The sequence below is a fragment of the Neophocaena asiaeorientalis genome, unplaced genomic scaffold (assembly GCF_003031525.2).
Source record: "Neophocaena asiaeorientalis asiaeorientalis breed wild unplaced genomic scaffold, Neophocaena_asiaeorientalis_V1.1 scaffold327, whole genome shotgun sequence".
Classification (NCBI taxonomy): Eukaryota; Metazoa; Chordata; class Mammalia; order Artiodactyla; family Phocoenidae; genus Neophocaena; species Neophocaena asiaeorientalis.
Window position 1 is genome coordinate 4,918,361 of NW_020174560.1, and position 19,075 is coordinate 4,937,435.

At 38.6% G+C, this 19,075-nt stretch overlaps 1 protein-coding gene across 1 annotated transcript in view; it reads right to left on the reverse strand.

Moving 5' to 3' along the window:
- Nucleotides 1-18,723, reverse strand: part of SKA2 (spindle and kinetochore associated complex subunit 2) — a 29,092-nt gene extending 10,369 nt beyond the window's left edge. The window contains 3 exon segments of the mRNA XM_024757697.1: nucleotides 4,212-4,289; nucleotides 18,588-18,651; nucleotides 18,654-18,723. Of these exon segments, the coding sequence (XP_024613465.1) occupies nucleotides 4,212-4,289; nucleotides 18,588-18,651; nucleotides 18,654-18,723 (212 nt within the window).
- Nucleotides 18,724-19,075: the final 352 nt, after the last annotated feature.

Consider the following 19,075-nt stretch of genomic DNA (forward strand, 5'->3'; position numbering starts at 1 on the left):
TACCCAGTCTACTATTTTGTTATAGCAGCCCCCAAAACAGACTAAGACATAATAATATAAACAAATACTGAATGATATATCCAGAAATTGTGAAGATGAGGATACTTATGGATAGTATTTAATCTTTATCTTCAATAACAGGAAGTTATTAATAATAACAGCTAAAATATATCGCATATTCTGGACCAAACAGTTCTAAACACATTATGTATATATATAATTTTATTCTCTCTTAACCTACAAAGTAGGCAGTAATAAACCATTTTATAGATGAGGAAACTAAGTACAGAGAGGTTAAGTGACTTGCCTAAGATCACAATGCAGAGCTGGGATTTGAACTAGAATAGTCTGTATCCAGGAAATCAGTAGATATTTCAGATCAGAGGAAAAATAGCAATACAAGCATACTACTTAGAAATATAGAGGTAAATACAAGAAGATGCTGAAATAGAAGTGTGAAACAAGGAATTACTATTTATAACTATGTACTTCTGTTACTTTTCTAATTATTTATAAAAATTAATTTGACAAAAATAAAAGTTTCAGGTTGGGAGGAAAATTGATTTGAGGGTAGAGGACATCAACTGTGAGATGGCAAGGGATCAGGCAATTATAAATGATCTTTAGAATGGAGCTCAGTAGTGAATTGATCAGAGAACTTATATGATCAGAGAACATATAAACCATAAGAATAACGAATTCCCCAAATATTGATACAAATTTATAGGGGAAAAAAATGTGTTAAGAACTAATCCTGATGATCTCCCAAACTAGGAAAAAAGAAGGAATTGGTGAATAAGGTGTAAGGAATAAACAGCCGTAGAGCTAAGAGTTAACATAGGGTAGTTAGTCAGTTACCCATACTACATGTTTTGTGACAGTAACTGGGTCTAGCAAAATTGAGATGGCAATGATTAACTCAGGAAACGTGACTCTAGGACGTAGCCCCAGACCACACGGGAAAACATTACTGTGCACACAGCCTGTTTTGAGTGACTGGCTTCTTGGGAGCCACCGTGTTCTTTTATCAGTGTTTGCAAACTATGCTGCACTTTATTTAATTTTGTGCCTATAACATTTCAATTCATTTTAGGGTTTTATTTATTATAAATGGGTGATCACTTTTGGTAGCTCACAAAAATATACAAGAAGTGTTCTGGTTACGACAGTGCTAGTGATGAGGAAGAAGAAAAGCCAATATGTGAGCAAAAAACTAAGTCTTTTGAAAGAAACAAAAGGAAACATGCCATTAATTGTGTTGCTAAATTTAAAAGAACCTACAGGACTTCCCTGGTGGCACAGTGGTTAAGAATCCGCCTGCCAATGCGGGGGACACGGGTTCGAGCCCTGGTCCACGAAGATCCCACATGCCGCAGAGCCAATAAGCCCGTGTGCCACAACTACTGAAGCCCACACGCCTAGAGCCCATGCTCCCTCTGCAACAAGAGAAGCCACTGCAACGAGAAGCCCGCGCACTGCAACAAAGAGTAGCCCCTGCTCGCCACAACTAGAGAAAGCCTGCATGCAGCAACAAAGACCCAATGCAGCCAAAAATAAATTAATTAATTAAAAAAAAAAAAAAAGAGGGCTTCCCCCCAGTGGTTGAGAGTCCGCCTGCTGATGCAGGGGACACGGGTTCGTGCCCTGGTCCAGGAAGATCCCACATGCCGCGGAGCAACTAGGCCCATGAGCCACAACTACTGAGCCTGCACGTCTGGAGCCTTGTGCTCCGCAACAAGAGAGGCCGCGATAGTGAGAGGCCCACGCACTGCGATGAAGAGTGGCCCCCGCTTGCCACAACTGGAGAAAGCCCTCGCACAGAAACGAAGACCCAACATAGCAAAAATTAATTAATTAATTAATTAACTCCTACCCCCAACATCTTCTTTAAAAAAAAAAAAGGGCTTCCCTGGTGGCGCAGTGGTTGAGAGTCCGCCTGCCGATGCAGGGGACACGGGTTCGTGCCCCGGTCCGGGAAGATCCCACATGCCGTGGAGCTGCTGGGCCCGTGAGCCATGGCCGCTGAGCCTGTGCGTCAGAAGCCTGTGCTCAGCAACGGGAGAGGCCACGGCAGTGAGAGGCCCGCGAACCACAAAAAAATAATAAATAAAAAGATACATGGACCCCAATGTTCATAGCAGGACTATTTACAATAGCCACGACATGAAAGCAACCTAAATGTCCATCGACAGATGAATGGATAAAGAAGATGTGGTATATGTATACAATGGAATACTACTCATCCATAAAACAGAATGAAATAATGCCATGTGCAGCAACATGGATGGATCTAGAGATTATCATACTAAGTGAAGTCAGAAAAAGAAAGACATATCATGATATCAGTTATATGTGGAATCTAAAAAAAAAATGATACAAATGAACTTATTTACAAAACAGAAACAGACTCACAGTCATGGGAAACAAACTTATGGTTTCCAAAGGGGAAGAGGCGGGGGAGGGATAAATTGGAAATTTGGGATTAACGGATATATACTACTGTATATAAAATAGATAACAACGACCTACTGTATAGCACAGGGAACTATACTCAATATCTTGTAATAACCTATAATGGAAAAGAATCTGAAAAAGTATATATGTGTGTATGTAAAACTGAATCACTTTGCTGTACACCTGAAACACTGTAAATCAACTATATGTCAATTAAAAAAAAAAAAGCTAAGTGAAAGAAACCAGACATAAAAGGCCACATATTGTATGATTCCATTTATATGAAATGTTCAGACAGCAAATCTGTAGAGTTTTCAGAGACAGAAAGTGGATTAGTAGTTGTTGGGAGCTGGCCAGGGGCAGGAGAAGTGGTTGTTAACGGAGAGAAACAGCTAATGGGTATGGGTTTCTTTTTGAGGTGATGAAAATATTCAAATATTTATTGTGATGATGGCTGTACAATATACTAAATTACTAAAAATTCCAATGAACTAAATGTACTAAAAAGCACTGAACTGTATACTTTAAAAGGGTGAATTTCATGGTATGTGAATTATAGGTCAATAAAGCTGTTTTTAAAAAAAAAGGTGTAGAAGAGAAAAACAACTGGAAGTGTAACTAAAATGAGAGATGGAAGGTGGAAGAAAAGGGGAAGCCCCACATGAAATGTTTTCCACATGGTACTCGAAAGATACTGACTCAGATGAGTGCTTTGGCCAGTCAATGAGGTGGTACCACTGGACCAGAATTGGCTGGTTGTTCTTCAGTAAAAGAGAAAGGAGGAAAAGACAAAGAAAAAGTCAAGTCAGTTAAGGAGGTAGAACAGTTAAAACTGTACTCCCATAGAATCCTGGCATTCCATTATTTCATGTAAAGCAGTAAAAACTGAACATTCACAATGCTTTCCCAATTTTATATAAAATGTTATTTTAATTTGCACTTCCACTCAATTCCTCCCAAATTTTAATTGTATAACTTTTTTGAGAAACAGTAAAATATGATATTTCTTGTCTGCTAGCAAATGCTATAAAAGATAAACATTAATGATTTAAGTGGTAAATTAATATTTTAAGTGCTAAATTAATGTTAGCAGACAATGCTTAAAAATTGTCTGCTTTATCTCTATAGATAGGCGTGTATACATGTTGTTATAATTTATGGCATATAAACAGATAATATTTCTAATCAACCTAAACTTAGAAATAACCAAGTACATAATTTTATGCAAAAATCACAGTTCATGTAACGAATTTAATAGTATATCATCATCTTCCTCAGAGAATATCATCACTGCTAGGATTTCTCCCCTCTTATTTAACCACTGCCCTAGAGGTATCTATATTCTCTCAGAATTTCAGAGGCTTCCATAGTGGTTTACACCTCTGGACTCAATAATTCTTATTTATGGGTTAAAAAAAAAAAGAGGAGCCACAAATTTCCTTGACTATGGGTATAATCTCTCCAATATTCTGTGACCAAATTTCCAACACAAAAAAGATTCTATAAATTTAATAATGTAATTGTTATAATCTACTACTATTAGAAATACTATCAGAAAATCTTTTAATAAAATATTCTGTTAAAAAGACATTTCTTGGGCTTCCCTGGTGGCGCAGTGGTTGAGAGTCCGCCTGCCGATGCAGGGGACACGGGTTTGTGCCCCGGTCCGGGAGGATCCCACATGCCACGGAGCGACTGGGCCTGTGAGCCGTGGCCGCTGAGCCTGCGCGTCCGGAGCCTGTGTCCCGCAACGGGAACTTGCCTGCTGAATCAGGATAATTAGTCTTGATTTCATATTCCAGCCTGTACTGAATGTAATCCAGATCAGAGTCAGCCTTCTGGAACTAAAGATCAGCAGAAATAATTATTTCATGAACCAAAAGATGTATTACTAAACATGATACTGTATTCTTTTTTCTTTATATTTTCACATATTTTAATATGATATACACTGATTTTGAAAATATGGAAATAGAAAAGTATACAGAACCTCCATCATCTAGAACATTGGTCCCCAACCTATTTGACACAGGGACCGGCTTAAAAAAAAATCCAGGGGGCGGGGGAGTGGGCGGGGGTGGGGATAGGGGATGGTTCAGGCTGTAATGCAAGGGATCCGCAGATGAAGCTTCGCTCGCCCACCGCGCACCTCCTACTGTGCTCACCTACTGTGCAGCCTGGTTCCTAACAGGGGGTTGGGGACCCCTGATCTAGAATACCCATGCTCTATTAAGAACTAGCAATGGCTTCAAGAATTCCCTAAGGTTACTAACTCTCATCAAATAGGCAGTTTTTCTACCTCTAGTAAGATACGTGGTTTCAAATTAAAACACTGAACAAACTTACTTTCAGGGATACTCCGGCTGTTAACATAATTTGCAACCCCATAACCAAAGAACTACAAATATGTGCCACACAGACCAAAACTGGAAGGCTTAAAGAGTCATAAATTACACACAAAAAAAGCTACGTTAATACAGGAGTAGCAATCCGAATAACTCCAATTTATTTAACCTGGGTCCTAGCGTGGGACCTTGATCTGCAGTAAACTTCTAAGAGAGAAAAAGCAGAAAAGTGCCATAGGCTGTAAAATACTTGTGCGTACATAGAGAAACGTTGGGAAGGATATATATCAGGGTGTTAAAAGTGGTTTATTTCTGAATGTGATATAATCTACAAATTATTCTTAATTTGGGGGAATTCTACATCTTTTACTAGATCTTAAAGCATGTACTGCCTTGAATTTGTCAGGGAAACAACCACCATCCTTTGAGTTTACTGTGAAAGGCAAAACATGATTTCCTCAGGGAAGGTCTGTTCATAGGCCACAGCTGAGAAGACTTTCTGACCTTTCTGTCAACTTAAGCTCTGGACTAAAGATTGCTTCTTGAAAATTTGGAGCCTTAATGGAAAAAGTATAAACCAACAAAAACTGTTAAAAGTAGTTCTCAGATCCAATGAGAAGCAGTATACAGATATTTTTATTATACAAAAAGTAAACCAAGGGGCTTCCCTGGTGGCGCAGTGGTTGAGAGTCCGCCTGCCGATGCAGGGGACACGAGTTCGTGCCCCGGTCCGGGAAGATCCCACATGCCGCGAAGCGGCTGGGCCCGTGAGTCATGGCCGCTGAGCCTGCGCGTCCGGAGCCTGTGCTCCGCAACAGGAGAGGCCACAACAGTGAGAGGCCCGCGTACCGCAAAAAAAAAAAAAAAAGTAAACCAAGGATTCTACTTTGGAAGGTAGAGTGAGGAAGAAAAAATGGTTCTCAGAAGTTAAAATGCTTCTGAAGTCAGAAGCTGTCACTATTGAACAGAATTTCAGAAAGAGATAAACTAAAGCTTCCATCACTAATAATTTCTCTCATCATTGGCCTAAATTTGATTGGAAAACTTTGCAATTAATAAAGTTCTATCTTTATAACCAAAAACTTCTAGAGTAGAAATTGAAGAAAAGAGTCAGTCTTTGTTTTTAAAAATTTTCCAATAATCAGTATCTGATTTGCATCTCTAACAGCAAGGAGTTGCTATGAGCCAGAAAAACAAATCTAGAAATTCTCTATTTAAAAAGTGTTTATAATGTTTTCCAAAAACGGAGGCATTTCATTTGTCATATATACTTGTTCTATTAGCTGCCACGATTAAATCTATCAATAATTAGACTTCTTTAAGCATATTAGTAATTACTATATATGTATGTGTGTATATATAAAGAAATTCCTGTTGGCATAATTCCCACATTAAAATATGCTCAAGAATTATCTTTTCCTTTATATAGAAAAGTACACTAACCTGTATGACACGTGGATGGAAAGTAGGGGGAGGGGATGGGGTAGAACAAATCAAATAAAGCAAAGGCTCTATACACATTGAAGACCTGATTTGTTTTAATTATTGAAGTAGACCACAATTCTGTAGCTTTATGTATAATTCAAGGCCTGTATAACATGCTAAAGCATAATTTTAAATAAAAGTTTTTAAAACTTATTAAGTTACCACAAAATTCTTAGGATTATGGGATTTGTTGCTCCACGGTTACCTTAAAATAGAATCTCTATTCTAGGAGCCCTTGTTTATGGAACAGATATTCTTAAGCATATGTTTTTGTTTTTTTTAATTAATTTATTTATTTTTGGCTGTGTTGGGTCTTCGTTGCGCGTGGGCTTTCTCCAGCTGCGGTGAGCGGGGGCTACTCTTCGTTGTGGTGCGCGGGTGTCTCATTGCGGTGGCTTCTCTTGTTTTGGAGCACCGGCTCTAGGCGCAGCAGGCTTCAGTAGTTGTGGCACACAGGCTAAGTAGTTGTGCCTCACCAGCTCTAGAGCGCAGGCTCAGTAGTTGTGGCACATGGGCTTAGTTGCTCCGCGGCATGTGGGATCTTCCAGGACCAGGGCTCGAACCCATGTCCCCTGCATTGGCAGGCGGATTCTTAACCACTGTGCCACCAGGGAAGTCCCAAGCCTATATATTTTTGTTTGTTTGTTTGCGGTATGCGGGCCTCTCACTGTTGTGGCCTCTCCCGTTGCAGAGCACAGGCTCCGGACACACAGGCTCAGCGGCCATGGCTCACAGACCCAGCCACTCCGCGGCATGTGGGATCCTCCTGACCAGGGAACGAACCCGTGTCCCCTGCGTCGGCAGGCGGACTCTCAACCACTGCGCCACCAGGGAAGCCCAATGTTTTTTAACTTGATATTTTAGTTCTGCTTAAATTTATCTAGTATAATCCCACAGTCCATTTAACAATGTCTTCTCTTCAAGAGAGTGGTTTCAGCTATGGCTTCACATAATACCTGGGGGTCCACAACGTACTAAAATCACCAAATAGTACCAAAAAGAAGTGGTTCCTTCCCTTAAGTAATTTATATTTTAATAAGATACCAGGGGCTTCCCTGGTGGTCCAGTGGTTAACACTCTGCACTCCCAGTGCAGGGGGCCCATGTTCAATCCCTAGTCAGGGAACTAGATCCCACGTTGCACAACTACAAGATCCCGCATGCCACAACTAAACTCCCGCGTTCTGCAACTAAGACCCAGCACAGCTAAATGAATGAATGAATGAATGAATGAATGAATAAATAAATAAATAAATAAATGATACCAACTAGTGTGCTTCCAATCAATGGCATGATGGAGCCGGCTAAATTTTTAGGAATTTTTGCAAGCCAATTGTTAAACACAGCCATCACTAAAAATTAAATTATTAAATTTACAACTAAATAAATTATTAAAAACAAATATATACACAAAAACCATAACTTCCTAGTTATTTTACTATATTTTACTCTTATCTATGCTCTTGAGGTCTGTCATATCTATACAGTAGAAATATATCACATGCTACTATTGCATGTCTTTCCAACTCCATTTTCAGTGACATCATGCTGATAGCTTAAACTCGGCTAGGGTGGAAATATATACACCAGGGAAATTGGCAAATGCTAAAATTCAGGACTTCCCACTTTCCCACCACAGCTGCACTTATATGTATACCACTGCTTTCAAAAGGTTTTTTAAAAAAATTCCATCCCCCCCTTTAAGTAATATACCCACACTTCTATTTGGAAAATATTTCAGAGAACAAATAGAATTTTAAACAGATTTTAAAAGACAGGGGGTACAGGGAATAGGGAGTTATTGTTTAACATGTGGAGTTTCAGTTTGGAAAGATGAAGTTCTGGGGATGGATGGTGGTGATGGTTGCACAATGATGAGAATGTACTTAATACTGCTGAGTTCTTTACATTTTAAATGCCTAAAATGGTAAATTTTATGTGTATTTAACCACAATTTTAAAACTTTTTAAAAAGAGGAAAAACAGTTTGAGAGTAGAATGTTATCCTCCTTGAAGAACTGAACAGAACATTTTGTGATAAAACCTAGGGGAAGTATTTACTTATTAGCGAAGTCAGTGGGCTGTGGATTAAGCAGGGGACAAAAAAGGAAAAAGGGTGCCAATGCAATGTTGAGAAAGAGAAAAACAATGAAGATTCTCTGATCTGAACCCCTCATTTTATAAATGAAGAAATAGTCTAAGTGACTTCCCTCTAGTTCTATTTTCATTACTCTGTTTTTATGTAGTTAGACCAAAGTTATACACGACATTAAATCCAATAAGAATCACATAGATGGGGGGAAAATGTAAAGACTTTACCTAATATTAAATTTAAACAGTTTTTTTTAAGTTTTAAATCTAATATCTCTGCAGTTAGTCCATTAAAAAATTCTCTCTGAATATAACCTGGTAGTCTGGTACAGAAGAAAAGAAAATAAGAGGATTGAGATATGTGGCAGAAGTTCTAGTTCTGGTCTCGCTAACCAGCTATGTGGCCTCCAGTACCTTCCCTCTGAGTCTCTGCTATTAAATGAGAGAGATGGAAATCTAGTCCCTTTCAACACTAAACTTCTATTATATCATTATACCACAAATAAACCAAAGTTTAATTTGTCAAAATGTTAAAATTAATGAAAGTGTTTCTTTTTTCTAATATATAAAAACTTGGGGCTTCCCTGGTGGTGCAGTGGTTAAGAATCCGCCTGCCAATCCAGGGGACATGGGTTGGAGGCCTGGTCTGGGAAGATCTCACATGCCTCAGAGCAACTAAGCCCGTGCGCCACAACTACTGAGCCTGCGCTCTAGAGCCTGCGAGCCACAACTACTGAAGCCCCCATGCCACAACTACTGAAGCCCACGTGCCACAACTACTGAAGCTGCGTGCCTCGAGCCCGTGCTCTGCAACAAGAGAAGCCACCGCAATGAGAAGCCTGTGCACCACAACAGAGTAGCCCCCACTGGCCGCAGCTAGAGAAAGCCCGCACGCAGCAATGAAGACCCAACGCAGCCAAAAATAAATTAAAAAAAAAAAAATTTGACCTTTGAGTTTCAGATTTTAATGTATGTATTGAAAAGTAGCTTCTACTATTTGTTTTCTTCCTAAACAAAGATGACTGTTGCTTCAGTTTCAGCTGCATCATTTCTGCAACCTGCCCATTGTTCTTCCCAAACACCAAAACCCTATAAGCAATATTGCACTACTCAGAACTATTTACACAGCAGAGACAATATCGATAGGGTTCTAGGATCTGGTGATAAACAAGAAAATTTTTAGTTACACGGTAGGAAATTTACTGACCAATTATGACAGTCTCCAAAACTCATTAGTGTCTGATTAATGGAACGAAATGATATTGCTAAACTTCATTCACATTGGAAGCCTTGTAAACAATGAGGTTGCTGTTTAATTAGTTTTAGCTACCTGTCTTATTTTTAGGCATATTAGAATATTTAAAATAAAACTAGTGAATTTTTTAAAGCCCAAGACATTCATAGTTCATATTCATAGTTTTTCTCTAAATCAGTAATAAAAATAAATGGGAAAAGTTTTATATCAATCCTAAGAGTGGTAAATAAAATATGCAATTTAGCTGGGAAAAGTCCATGGAAATCAATGTTAAAGCCCCAAAGACCACCAAATTACATTCTGCCAATTGGACATCCTTCGAAGAAGACTGGGATTGTAAGGACGATACTGTACAAATGGGAAAAAAATACTTCAGGAAATAATTTAGAGTTTTAGAGAGCATGCCACATATTTCACAAACACAACATTCCGTCATACTAGTTTTTATTATGATAAGCTTAAGGCTTTAGATAAAAGGCACACTGTATGACATACCACTCAAGTATTTGGCAGCAAGGAGAAAAGAACGTAATTGCAGTACAGTTTAAAAAAACATTTCCTCTTTACAAAACCCGTAGATTCCCACTGCCACAAAAATGCTCCCTTTCAAAAGGACCAGCTCCAAACACATCGTCTTCTGAGAGAGCCTGTCTCAACATCAAAGCACAGGGAAATGAAGGGGGAAAGTACGGCAGCCTTGCCTCTGGTGAGAGGAGTTGGTAGAGGTATGTTCTGGACTCAGTGGCTAGGCTTAGAAATACATTTTCCATAGAAACATTGTTTTAAGGGCAAATTAGGTATCTTAACACTCCTAGATCTAGGTTAGCTGTATTATCAACCAAAGAAACTACTTAAAGCACCCCTTTCCTTACATTCCCATCTCTCCAATACAGGTTTAGAAACACCTTTATCTACTCTCATTTTATTTTTTTCATGGATAAAGTTTACCAAGTCATGTCTTATATTACAATCATTTGTTTGCATGGTAGTGTCACCATTTGATTTCAAGTTTCTTGCTGGCAAGAGACTTGGCTTTTCACTTCTATATCCCTGGTTTTTAATATGCAGTGAAAAAAGTGAATAGATTAAAGAACATTTATTCATTTGAAAGAACAGCCTGGGAATCGAACAACATTCTAAAGCCTGTTTTAATAAATATTTCAAGCTCTTAACCAGTTGAACGCCACCTCTAATGTCTACACAATCAAAATTGGTTTTTTGTATATTTCTGCCAAAGAGTTGACTATTATCCACTCTCTTCCAGAGAGAACAAACACATGTCTATGCTTGTCTGAAACAGATAAGCAGCAGTATGCACAAGCACCCAGTTACAGACATGTTATTTCAGGCAAATAACAACATCAAAGCAGAAGAAAGTGTGAAGTTTCAGGTTCATCAGTTCCTAATCTGCAGGCTTTTATGTAACAATTAAGAGAGTAGTACACATGAGCCTGACTTTATCAGTTAAAGTAGTCTACTTAATTTTTTTAAGCTTTCAGGATCTTAGGTTATTTATGTTAACTGTGCTATGGACACATAATAGACTACAGGGACAGATTTTGATTTTCATAATATATAGAATGAACCTGGTTTAGAAAAAATAAAAATATACCTACAAAAGAATCTAGAATAGGGACTTCCCTGGTGGCACAGTGGTTAAGAATCCACCTGCCAACACAGGGGACAAAGGGTTTGATCCCTGGTCCAGGAAGATCCCACATGCTGCAGAGCAACTAAGCCCATGCGCCACAACTACTGAGCCTGCGCTCTAGAGCCCACGAGCCACAACTACTGAGCCCATGTGCCACAACTACTGAGCCCACGTGCCACAACTACTGACGCCCACACACCTAGAGCCCATGCTCCACAAGAGAAGCCACCGCCACGAGAAGTCCGTGCACCACAACGAAGAGTAGCCCCCGCTCGCCACAACTAGAGAAAGCCCACATGCAGCAACATAGATCCAACGCAGCCAAAACTAAATAAATAAAGAATAAATACATTTTTAAAAAAAGAATCTAGACTATACAACGTAGTCTTTTTTTTTTAATTAATTAAAAAATTTATTTTTGGCTGCTTTGGGTCTTCATTGTTGGGGCTGTGTTGCTGAGTGGGGGCTTCTCTTCATTGCGGTGCACAGGCTTCTCATTGCAGTGGCTTCTCTTGTTGTGGAGCACGGGCTCTAGGCGTGCAGGCTTCAGTAGTTGTGGCACGCGGGCTCAGTAGTTGTGGCTCGCGGGCTCTAGAGCGTAGGCTCAGTAGTTGTGGCACACAGGCTTAGCTGCTCCATGGCATGTGGGATCTTCCCGGACCAGGGATCGAACTCTTTGTCTCCTGCGTTGGCAGGTGGATTCTTAACCACTGCGTCACTAGGGAAGTCCTCCTTTTCATTATTTTTTTTTAAAGACTTCTCTGTTATTTATGGTATCCTATGCCTTATAAATAAATAGGGCAATAAAGAGTGTAGAACACAGAAATCAATATATAATTTTATCAGAAGTTATTAAATTTCCCTATATTTTATCCAAAACCTTAACTGGGTGTTTATAAGATTTTTTTTTTTAATTAAGGAACATAGGTTCATAATTACTACAGAACATGAATATTTACAATAATTTTAAATGTTTAGAATGTAATAAAGGAAAAGTGTGGTGGAGGTTTTCAACTTAATAGCTAGAATTGATTTTACTGGTTCTTCATCTCAACCCCCCTGCCCCCCATCTCAAAACTGTACTGAACAACTTGCGGTTTCCCCCACTTGTGCAACACCTCTGGACTTTCACACGCACTGTTTCCTTTGCCTGGAAAGTTTTCTGTTTCTTTCACTGGCTAATCCCTACTCATCCTTCCAGTCTCAGATTACCTCTCACCTCTAACAAGAATCCTTCCCCAGGTTAGGTGCCTCTTTCCAATGTGCCCCCACAACAACTGACATTTACTTATCCCATCATGGCATCTGTCTCAATGTATTTAGCCATGTCTCCCAGATAAGTTCCTTAATATCTCTAGCCTCTGGTACCAGCGTGCCCTAGTAACACTTACCAAAAGAAAGTATGAAGTACTATCATCTAAAATTGGAGAAATTAAAGAGAGGAGAGGAGGAATTAATAAGAACTACTACAACTCTCACATCTCCTAGCAAAAATAAATTGTTCTGAAAAGCTAAATTTATTTTACAGTCACTAATCACTACATGAAAATCTTAAGTGAAAACTGAGATTATTTCCTCATTTATAAAATGAGAACAAAAACAATGAATTAAAGAATCAAGAATTGACTTATTTAGGACTTCCCTGGTGGTGCAGTGGTTAAGAATCCGCCTGCCAATGCAGGGGACACAGGTTCAAGCCCTGGTCCAGGAAGATCCCACATACCGCGGAGCAACTAAGCCCGTGTGCTACAACTACTAAGCCAGGGAACAACAACTACTGAAGCCCGTGCCCCCAGAGCCCGTGCTCCGCAACAAGAGAAGCCACTGCAATGAGAAGCCGTGCACCACAACGAAGAGTAGCCCCAGCTTGCTGCAACTAGAGAAAGCCCGCATGCAGCAACGAAGACCCAACACAGCCAAAAATAAATTAATTAATTTAAAAAAAATCACACTAAGCAGGTTATTAAAAAAAGTAAGTAAGACCTATAAACTGAAAACTGGAAAACACTGTTGAGAGAAATTTTAAAAGACCTAATTAATGGAGAGATAATGTTCATGTATCAGAAGGCTCAATATTGTTAAGATAGCGATTCTCCCCAAATTGTTCTTTAGATTCAACATAATCCCAACCAAAATCCCAGTACACCTCTTTTTTTTTTTATAGAAATTGACAGAAAAATTATGTGGAAATGTAAATTAATTTAAAAGTTTTAGAAAACAAGAGCAATGGGTGAAGCCTTATACTAGATGATTTCAAGGCTTCCTAACAAAAGTTAACTCAAAATGGACTGAGATCTAAATGTAAAAACTAAAACTATAAATCTTCTAGAAGAAAACATTTGTGACCTCAAGTTAAGCAAAGAATTCTTAGATAGAACACAGAAGGCATAAACCATAGAAGAATAAAATGTATAAACTGGACTCCATCAAAAAAATTTAAGGGAGAAGGCAAATAGATAATTAAAGGACTCTTGTAATAATAAAAAGACAGACAACTCAATTTGAAAATAGGCAAAAGATTTTAACAGATATTCACTAAAGAAGATATACCAACTTCAAATAAGCACATGAAAAGATGTTCAATACCATTAGCCATTAAGGAAATGCAAACTGAAACTATAATGAGATACCAATACACACCTACTAGAATGGCTAAAATGAAGAAGACTGACAATAGTACCAAGTGTTGGTGAGGACTTGGAGAAACTGGAACCCCTAATACAGAGCTTTGAAAAAAGATTTTAGCAGTTTCTTTTAAGATCAGTCATACTTTTATCATGCTGCCCAAGAGAAATGAAAACATTATGTCCACATAAAGGCTTGTATTGTAATGTTTAGAACAACTATTCATAATAGGCAAAATCTGGAATTAACAATGTCCATAATCTGGTGAAAAGATAAACAATTTGTGATATTCTAGACAATGGAATACTACTCATCAATAAAAATGGTCCAACTCCTAATACATGCAACAACATGGGTGAATCTTAAAAGCATTATGCTAAGTGCAAGAAGCCAGACACGAAAGACTAGAAGGTTTGTGTATATGATTTCATTTTTATGAACTTCTAGGAAAGGCAAAACTAGAGGTCTGTGGCTGCCAGGGAGTTTGGGAGGTTTACTGCAAAGGGTCATAAGGGAACTTTTTATGGTGAGGGAAATGTTCTATATCATGACTGGTGGTGGTGGTTACATGACTGTACACATTTATCAAAACTCATGAAATTGTACAACTAAAACTGTTGAGTTTTACTCTATGCAAATTATCTCAAACTGATTACAAAAAAACAAGTGGAGTCACATTTTATTATATCTCATAATTACAAAAAGAACATTAAGACATGCATTCTAAAGTTTTAAACTCAAGCATTTATTATACAATACACAAAATTAACACCACTTAAGATATGAGGCAGGTTACCACAGGAAATATACAGCAAAGATTGTATTCATCACATACTAATTCATCTTCAAATGCAATTAAAGAAAACCTGAGATTTGTCAGAACCTATCCAAATCTGTAACAGAAAGAAGCAAATGACAAAGTACTACTTGTTTAGATAAGCCATAACAACTTTAGCTATAAAATGTATCCTCTCAGTGTGTTTCATAATGCATTACAGTGGTGAATTTTTAATTAGTTGAAAACATTTTTTTTCAAATTATAACTTTCTAAAACATATACTTTGTAATAAAATTATATAGTTTTCAGCAACAAAGGTTGTGGTAAATTACTCACAGACACTGAAGAAAGATGTAAGGCAAGAACCAAAATTCTGGTGTACATTCTGCTTTCAGATGCTTTGACAATACTATTGCACTGCTAGCTGTAAAGTACAGTAGTGCAATAAAGTCAGAGCATTCGTTAGCAGTAATAGGTAGGAAAGACACACAAGAGCATCTTGCATCAGTTGAAGCTTCAGTGTGAAAAGAATACAAAGAAGGGTTGCCTCTTTGGACAGAAGACATCCAAAACCTAAGAACATTTATATCAATGTTAAAGAAAAAAAAAAAGAAGACTAGGATTTAAATATCAAAGTGGTGTTGGTTTTTGACGACTAACCTATGATTAATATGCAAACTGAAAACATGCATAGATGTAGAAAGGAATTTTGTAAATATGTTATAAGCTGTATAAGTTATTCACATGGGTATTGTTAATACCTCAGGACTGGTATTAACAAAACAGGTTATAATTACTACTTAAGGCAAAGTTGTGAAAATATTTCTGTTCTGCTGAGATGTGTTGGTTAGCTCCTCCACAGCAACTGACCGATTAACTGCCATATAAAATTAGCCTTTTGAGTAAGATTACCAAAGAAAATAAATGAAAACTGAAATAATATTTCCCAATTTCTATAAACCCTATCTCTCTCGAATCTAAACTAGAATATAAAAAGCACTTACCGTCTTATATGAAGAGTTCACAGACTTCCAGGGAATCAATGTCTCGTAAACAGGATACCATTAGTGCTACTTAACTGAATGCTATGAAAGGGGATTTTAAAATTTCAGATAACCCCTAAAACATCTTAAATATAAGAGGAACATCTCCATTTCCTTCAAGCGCAGAAAAATCAAAGAGAAAATAATAATGGGAGGAGGAGACGGCTCTGAGATTTAAGAGGTTTCCTTGGATTCAAGCCAATTAACATTCTAACCTTTTAACTGGTAAGAAACCATTGTGAAGTCAGATGTCAACACAGAAATAGAAATAGTATCATATTATCACATTGCACTACCTTTTGTGTACAATCTCTACTCTACCTGTATTACAAAAGAAAGACACTAGCCAAATACCACTCAGTCAATAAGTGAAGGGAAAAAAGTTATAGAACAAAGATTACCCTACAATGAGTTTATTCCTCCATTAATAATGTTGACTGATGCAAAAACACTTTCCATTGTTTAAAATATCATACATTAAAGCATATATGTGGAATCGAGAAAAATGGTACAGATGAACCTATTTGCAAGGCAGAAATAGAGACACATGTAGAGAACAAACATATGGACACCAAGGGGGGAAATGGGGGGTGGGATAAATTGGCAGATTGGGATTGACATATATACACTAATATGTATAAAACAGATAAGTAATAAGAAAAAAATAAATAAATAAAAATTTAAAAAACAAATGTTTAATTTTCTGAATCGGGTTAAAACTAGAAAAATATATGAAAATTTTAAACTTAAGAGGATCAGGATATTTGTCTGATATCTTGAAAAATTAAGATAAGTACTTTCTTTTCAAAGTTAGATAATAGGTATTCTATTTTTTGAAGTTAGATAATAGGTATTCTATTTCACTTATTAAATATTCAACATTGGTTCCTCAACAAATCCTTTATTCAAGTAATATAAAACCAAAACTCAGAGGATTGTACAGGAAATCATTTACCTTTGGAATCTTAGAAAATAAACCAGTTCACAGATATAACATTTTTTTCTAAAAGCACATGGCGAATCTAAAGGTGAGATGTATGGTCTTATACTACCCAGACAGTACAAAGCAGTAATAATAAAAGTGTAATTGTTCAAATACAATTTTTAAACCCTAATGATTATGGAAAGAAACTAATAATTTGAACAGGAAAAAAAAAGTTATGACTAAGTTAGTTAAAAGGAATTTAAGAAGATCTGTTTTCTTCTCTTCCTCTCATAAAAAGAATTTTTAAAAACTACCCCATCATTCAAACACCGAAAAGTTCGAGTCTGGCTACCTCATAATTTTCTAAAACCTACTTTTTTTTCAAGATGTACACGTAATTGCTTTCCCCTAAAAATAAAATGTGTTCAATCTTAAACATGTCCTGTGAGACTACTGACTCTAATGCAAACTCCAAAAAAGGCTTCATTGGTACCTCAAAATTAAAAGCCAACTTGAGAGGGGAAAAAAAAAACTGTTAAAAGCAGAATTAGTATCATTTAGCATCTTACAATTAGGCAGAAATATCCATCTGGAGGGAGGAATTCATAATGGAGGAGATGGGCAAGACAATGTTAATATCTGTGCCTGTTGGTAGAATCAAATTACAATACTTAACACTGTTTTTTTGTTTTGTTTTTTGAAAGACAGTTAATGATAAGAATAACAAAACTTTGAACTAAAAGTTCATTATTTAGGGTTTGGAAAGCTGCAGGAAATTCTTCCTTCTTTGCTGCCATTTCTCACCTTCCCAATTCCCACACACACACCCCACAAAGAAAATCAAAATTCAAAACGTTAGACGCAAATGAAAGTCAACTTTGTATATGAGAGCCACTACAATTCATTAATACATCAGAAGAAAACAGTAATAAGATATATCAAGGTCTCGCATTTTCTGGGGGTGAGGGTCTTCCAAGATCACTACACGTTGCAGATATTAAAGAGACCCAAGGTTCAGCTTGGAGAAGAGTAGCACAGGCACAAATGATACTTAAGGAGTAACGGCAAGGAATGGCAGGGAGAAGAGGAGAGGATTGTGATGGAGATTTTGGCTTTTTTACTTAATCTTGTTGTTTTTCTTTAACAAAAAAACGGACAGGAGTTCAATGATGGGTGCGTTCTCCAACTTCCCCATTTTAAAGGAAGCCAGCCCAATCCAAACACTCGTAATGCGTTGCGGGTAAAGGGACTGAAGATAAAACAAGGGAACTAAGAAAAAAGCGCGGGCGATCCAGCCGGTAGTCTAGGGATGGGAGGGAGAGAATAAAGAGGACAAGTGAGGGAAGAATCCAAAGAAAAAACTAGTACGGCCCTCCAGTTTGGCGCCCTAGAGCAGGCCAAGCAGCCGCGGGAGTCCTTCCCAATTATTCGCCCCCGCCCCCTACTTTCACAATGAATGAAACTAGGCAACTCCAGAGCAGCGGAGCCTCCCACGTCCCAGGTCCCGCCCGCGCTCCAGGAAAAGAAGCTCGTGGTTGAGATTCCAAAGGCTCACACGTCTCCCCCACCGATGGGCCAAACTGGTCTAGAGGTTTCCTTGGCCGCTAGGAAGTTGTGCACGCAACTCTCGCATCCTTTCTCAGCCTGCCCTGGGCTGAATATGAACGCTTCAGCCCTAAAGGGATTTCTCTCCCCCCTTCTCTGTTTATTCCCCACTCTCCATCCCCCTTTCTCGGACTGTGAACAACCTCTCCCCTTCTTGGGGCCTTTAGAGACCATTACAGTCAGGTCTTTTTGGTGGAAATACACAGAACGCTGTTTACACCAGCCACAGTTCCTCGAGAGGCGAAAAGGTGAGGGCGAGGAACAAGGAATTCCAAAGGCCCCGGACCCCCAGCATCTCCCGCCATTTCCTTCACGAGTTTCCCGGATGTAACCCCTTCCCCCCGCGGCGGTTAAGAGACCAGGCGGCGGCGACTCCCTTTGGTACAGGAGGAGGAGCTCAAGTCTAGTCCAGCCTCCTCCGCCCAGGGTTTCCGGCGACTCCAAATTGCGTTCCACATTGGAGGCCATCGAGGAAGAATAAACTACCCAGTAGATCTCCTTCATTTTACACTCACCATCAGTTCCAGCTTATCGACCTCCGCCTCCATGTTGAATAGTTGACATTCCTCAGACCGCGGCGGCGCTTAAGCCGCAAACCGTACTTAGCACTGAGGGTCCCTATTGGACAGCTGTCATTCAACGTCTCGCGCTCATTGGTTCCTCCGCTTCACCGGCGCCCGCCCATTGGCGACTGGGAAACGCCCCTCCGCATGAAACACCTTTTCCTGTTGGGCAAGGACACAAAACGCCGCAGGAGGATTGGCTCCTGTACCCTTTTTTTTTTCCATTGGCTGCACCCTCATCTCTACTTTCAATTTCA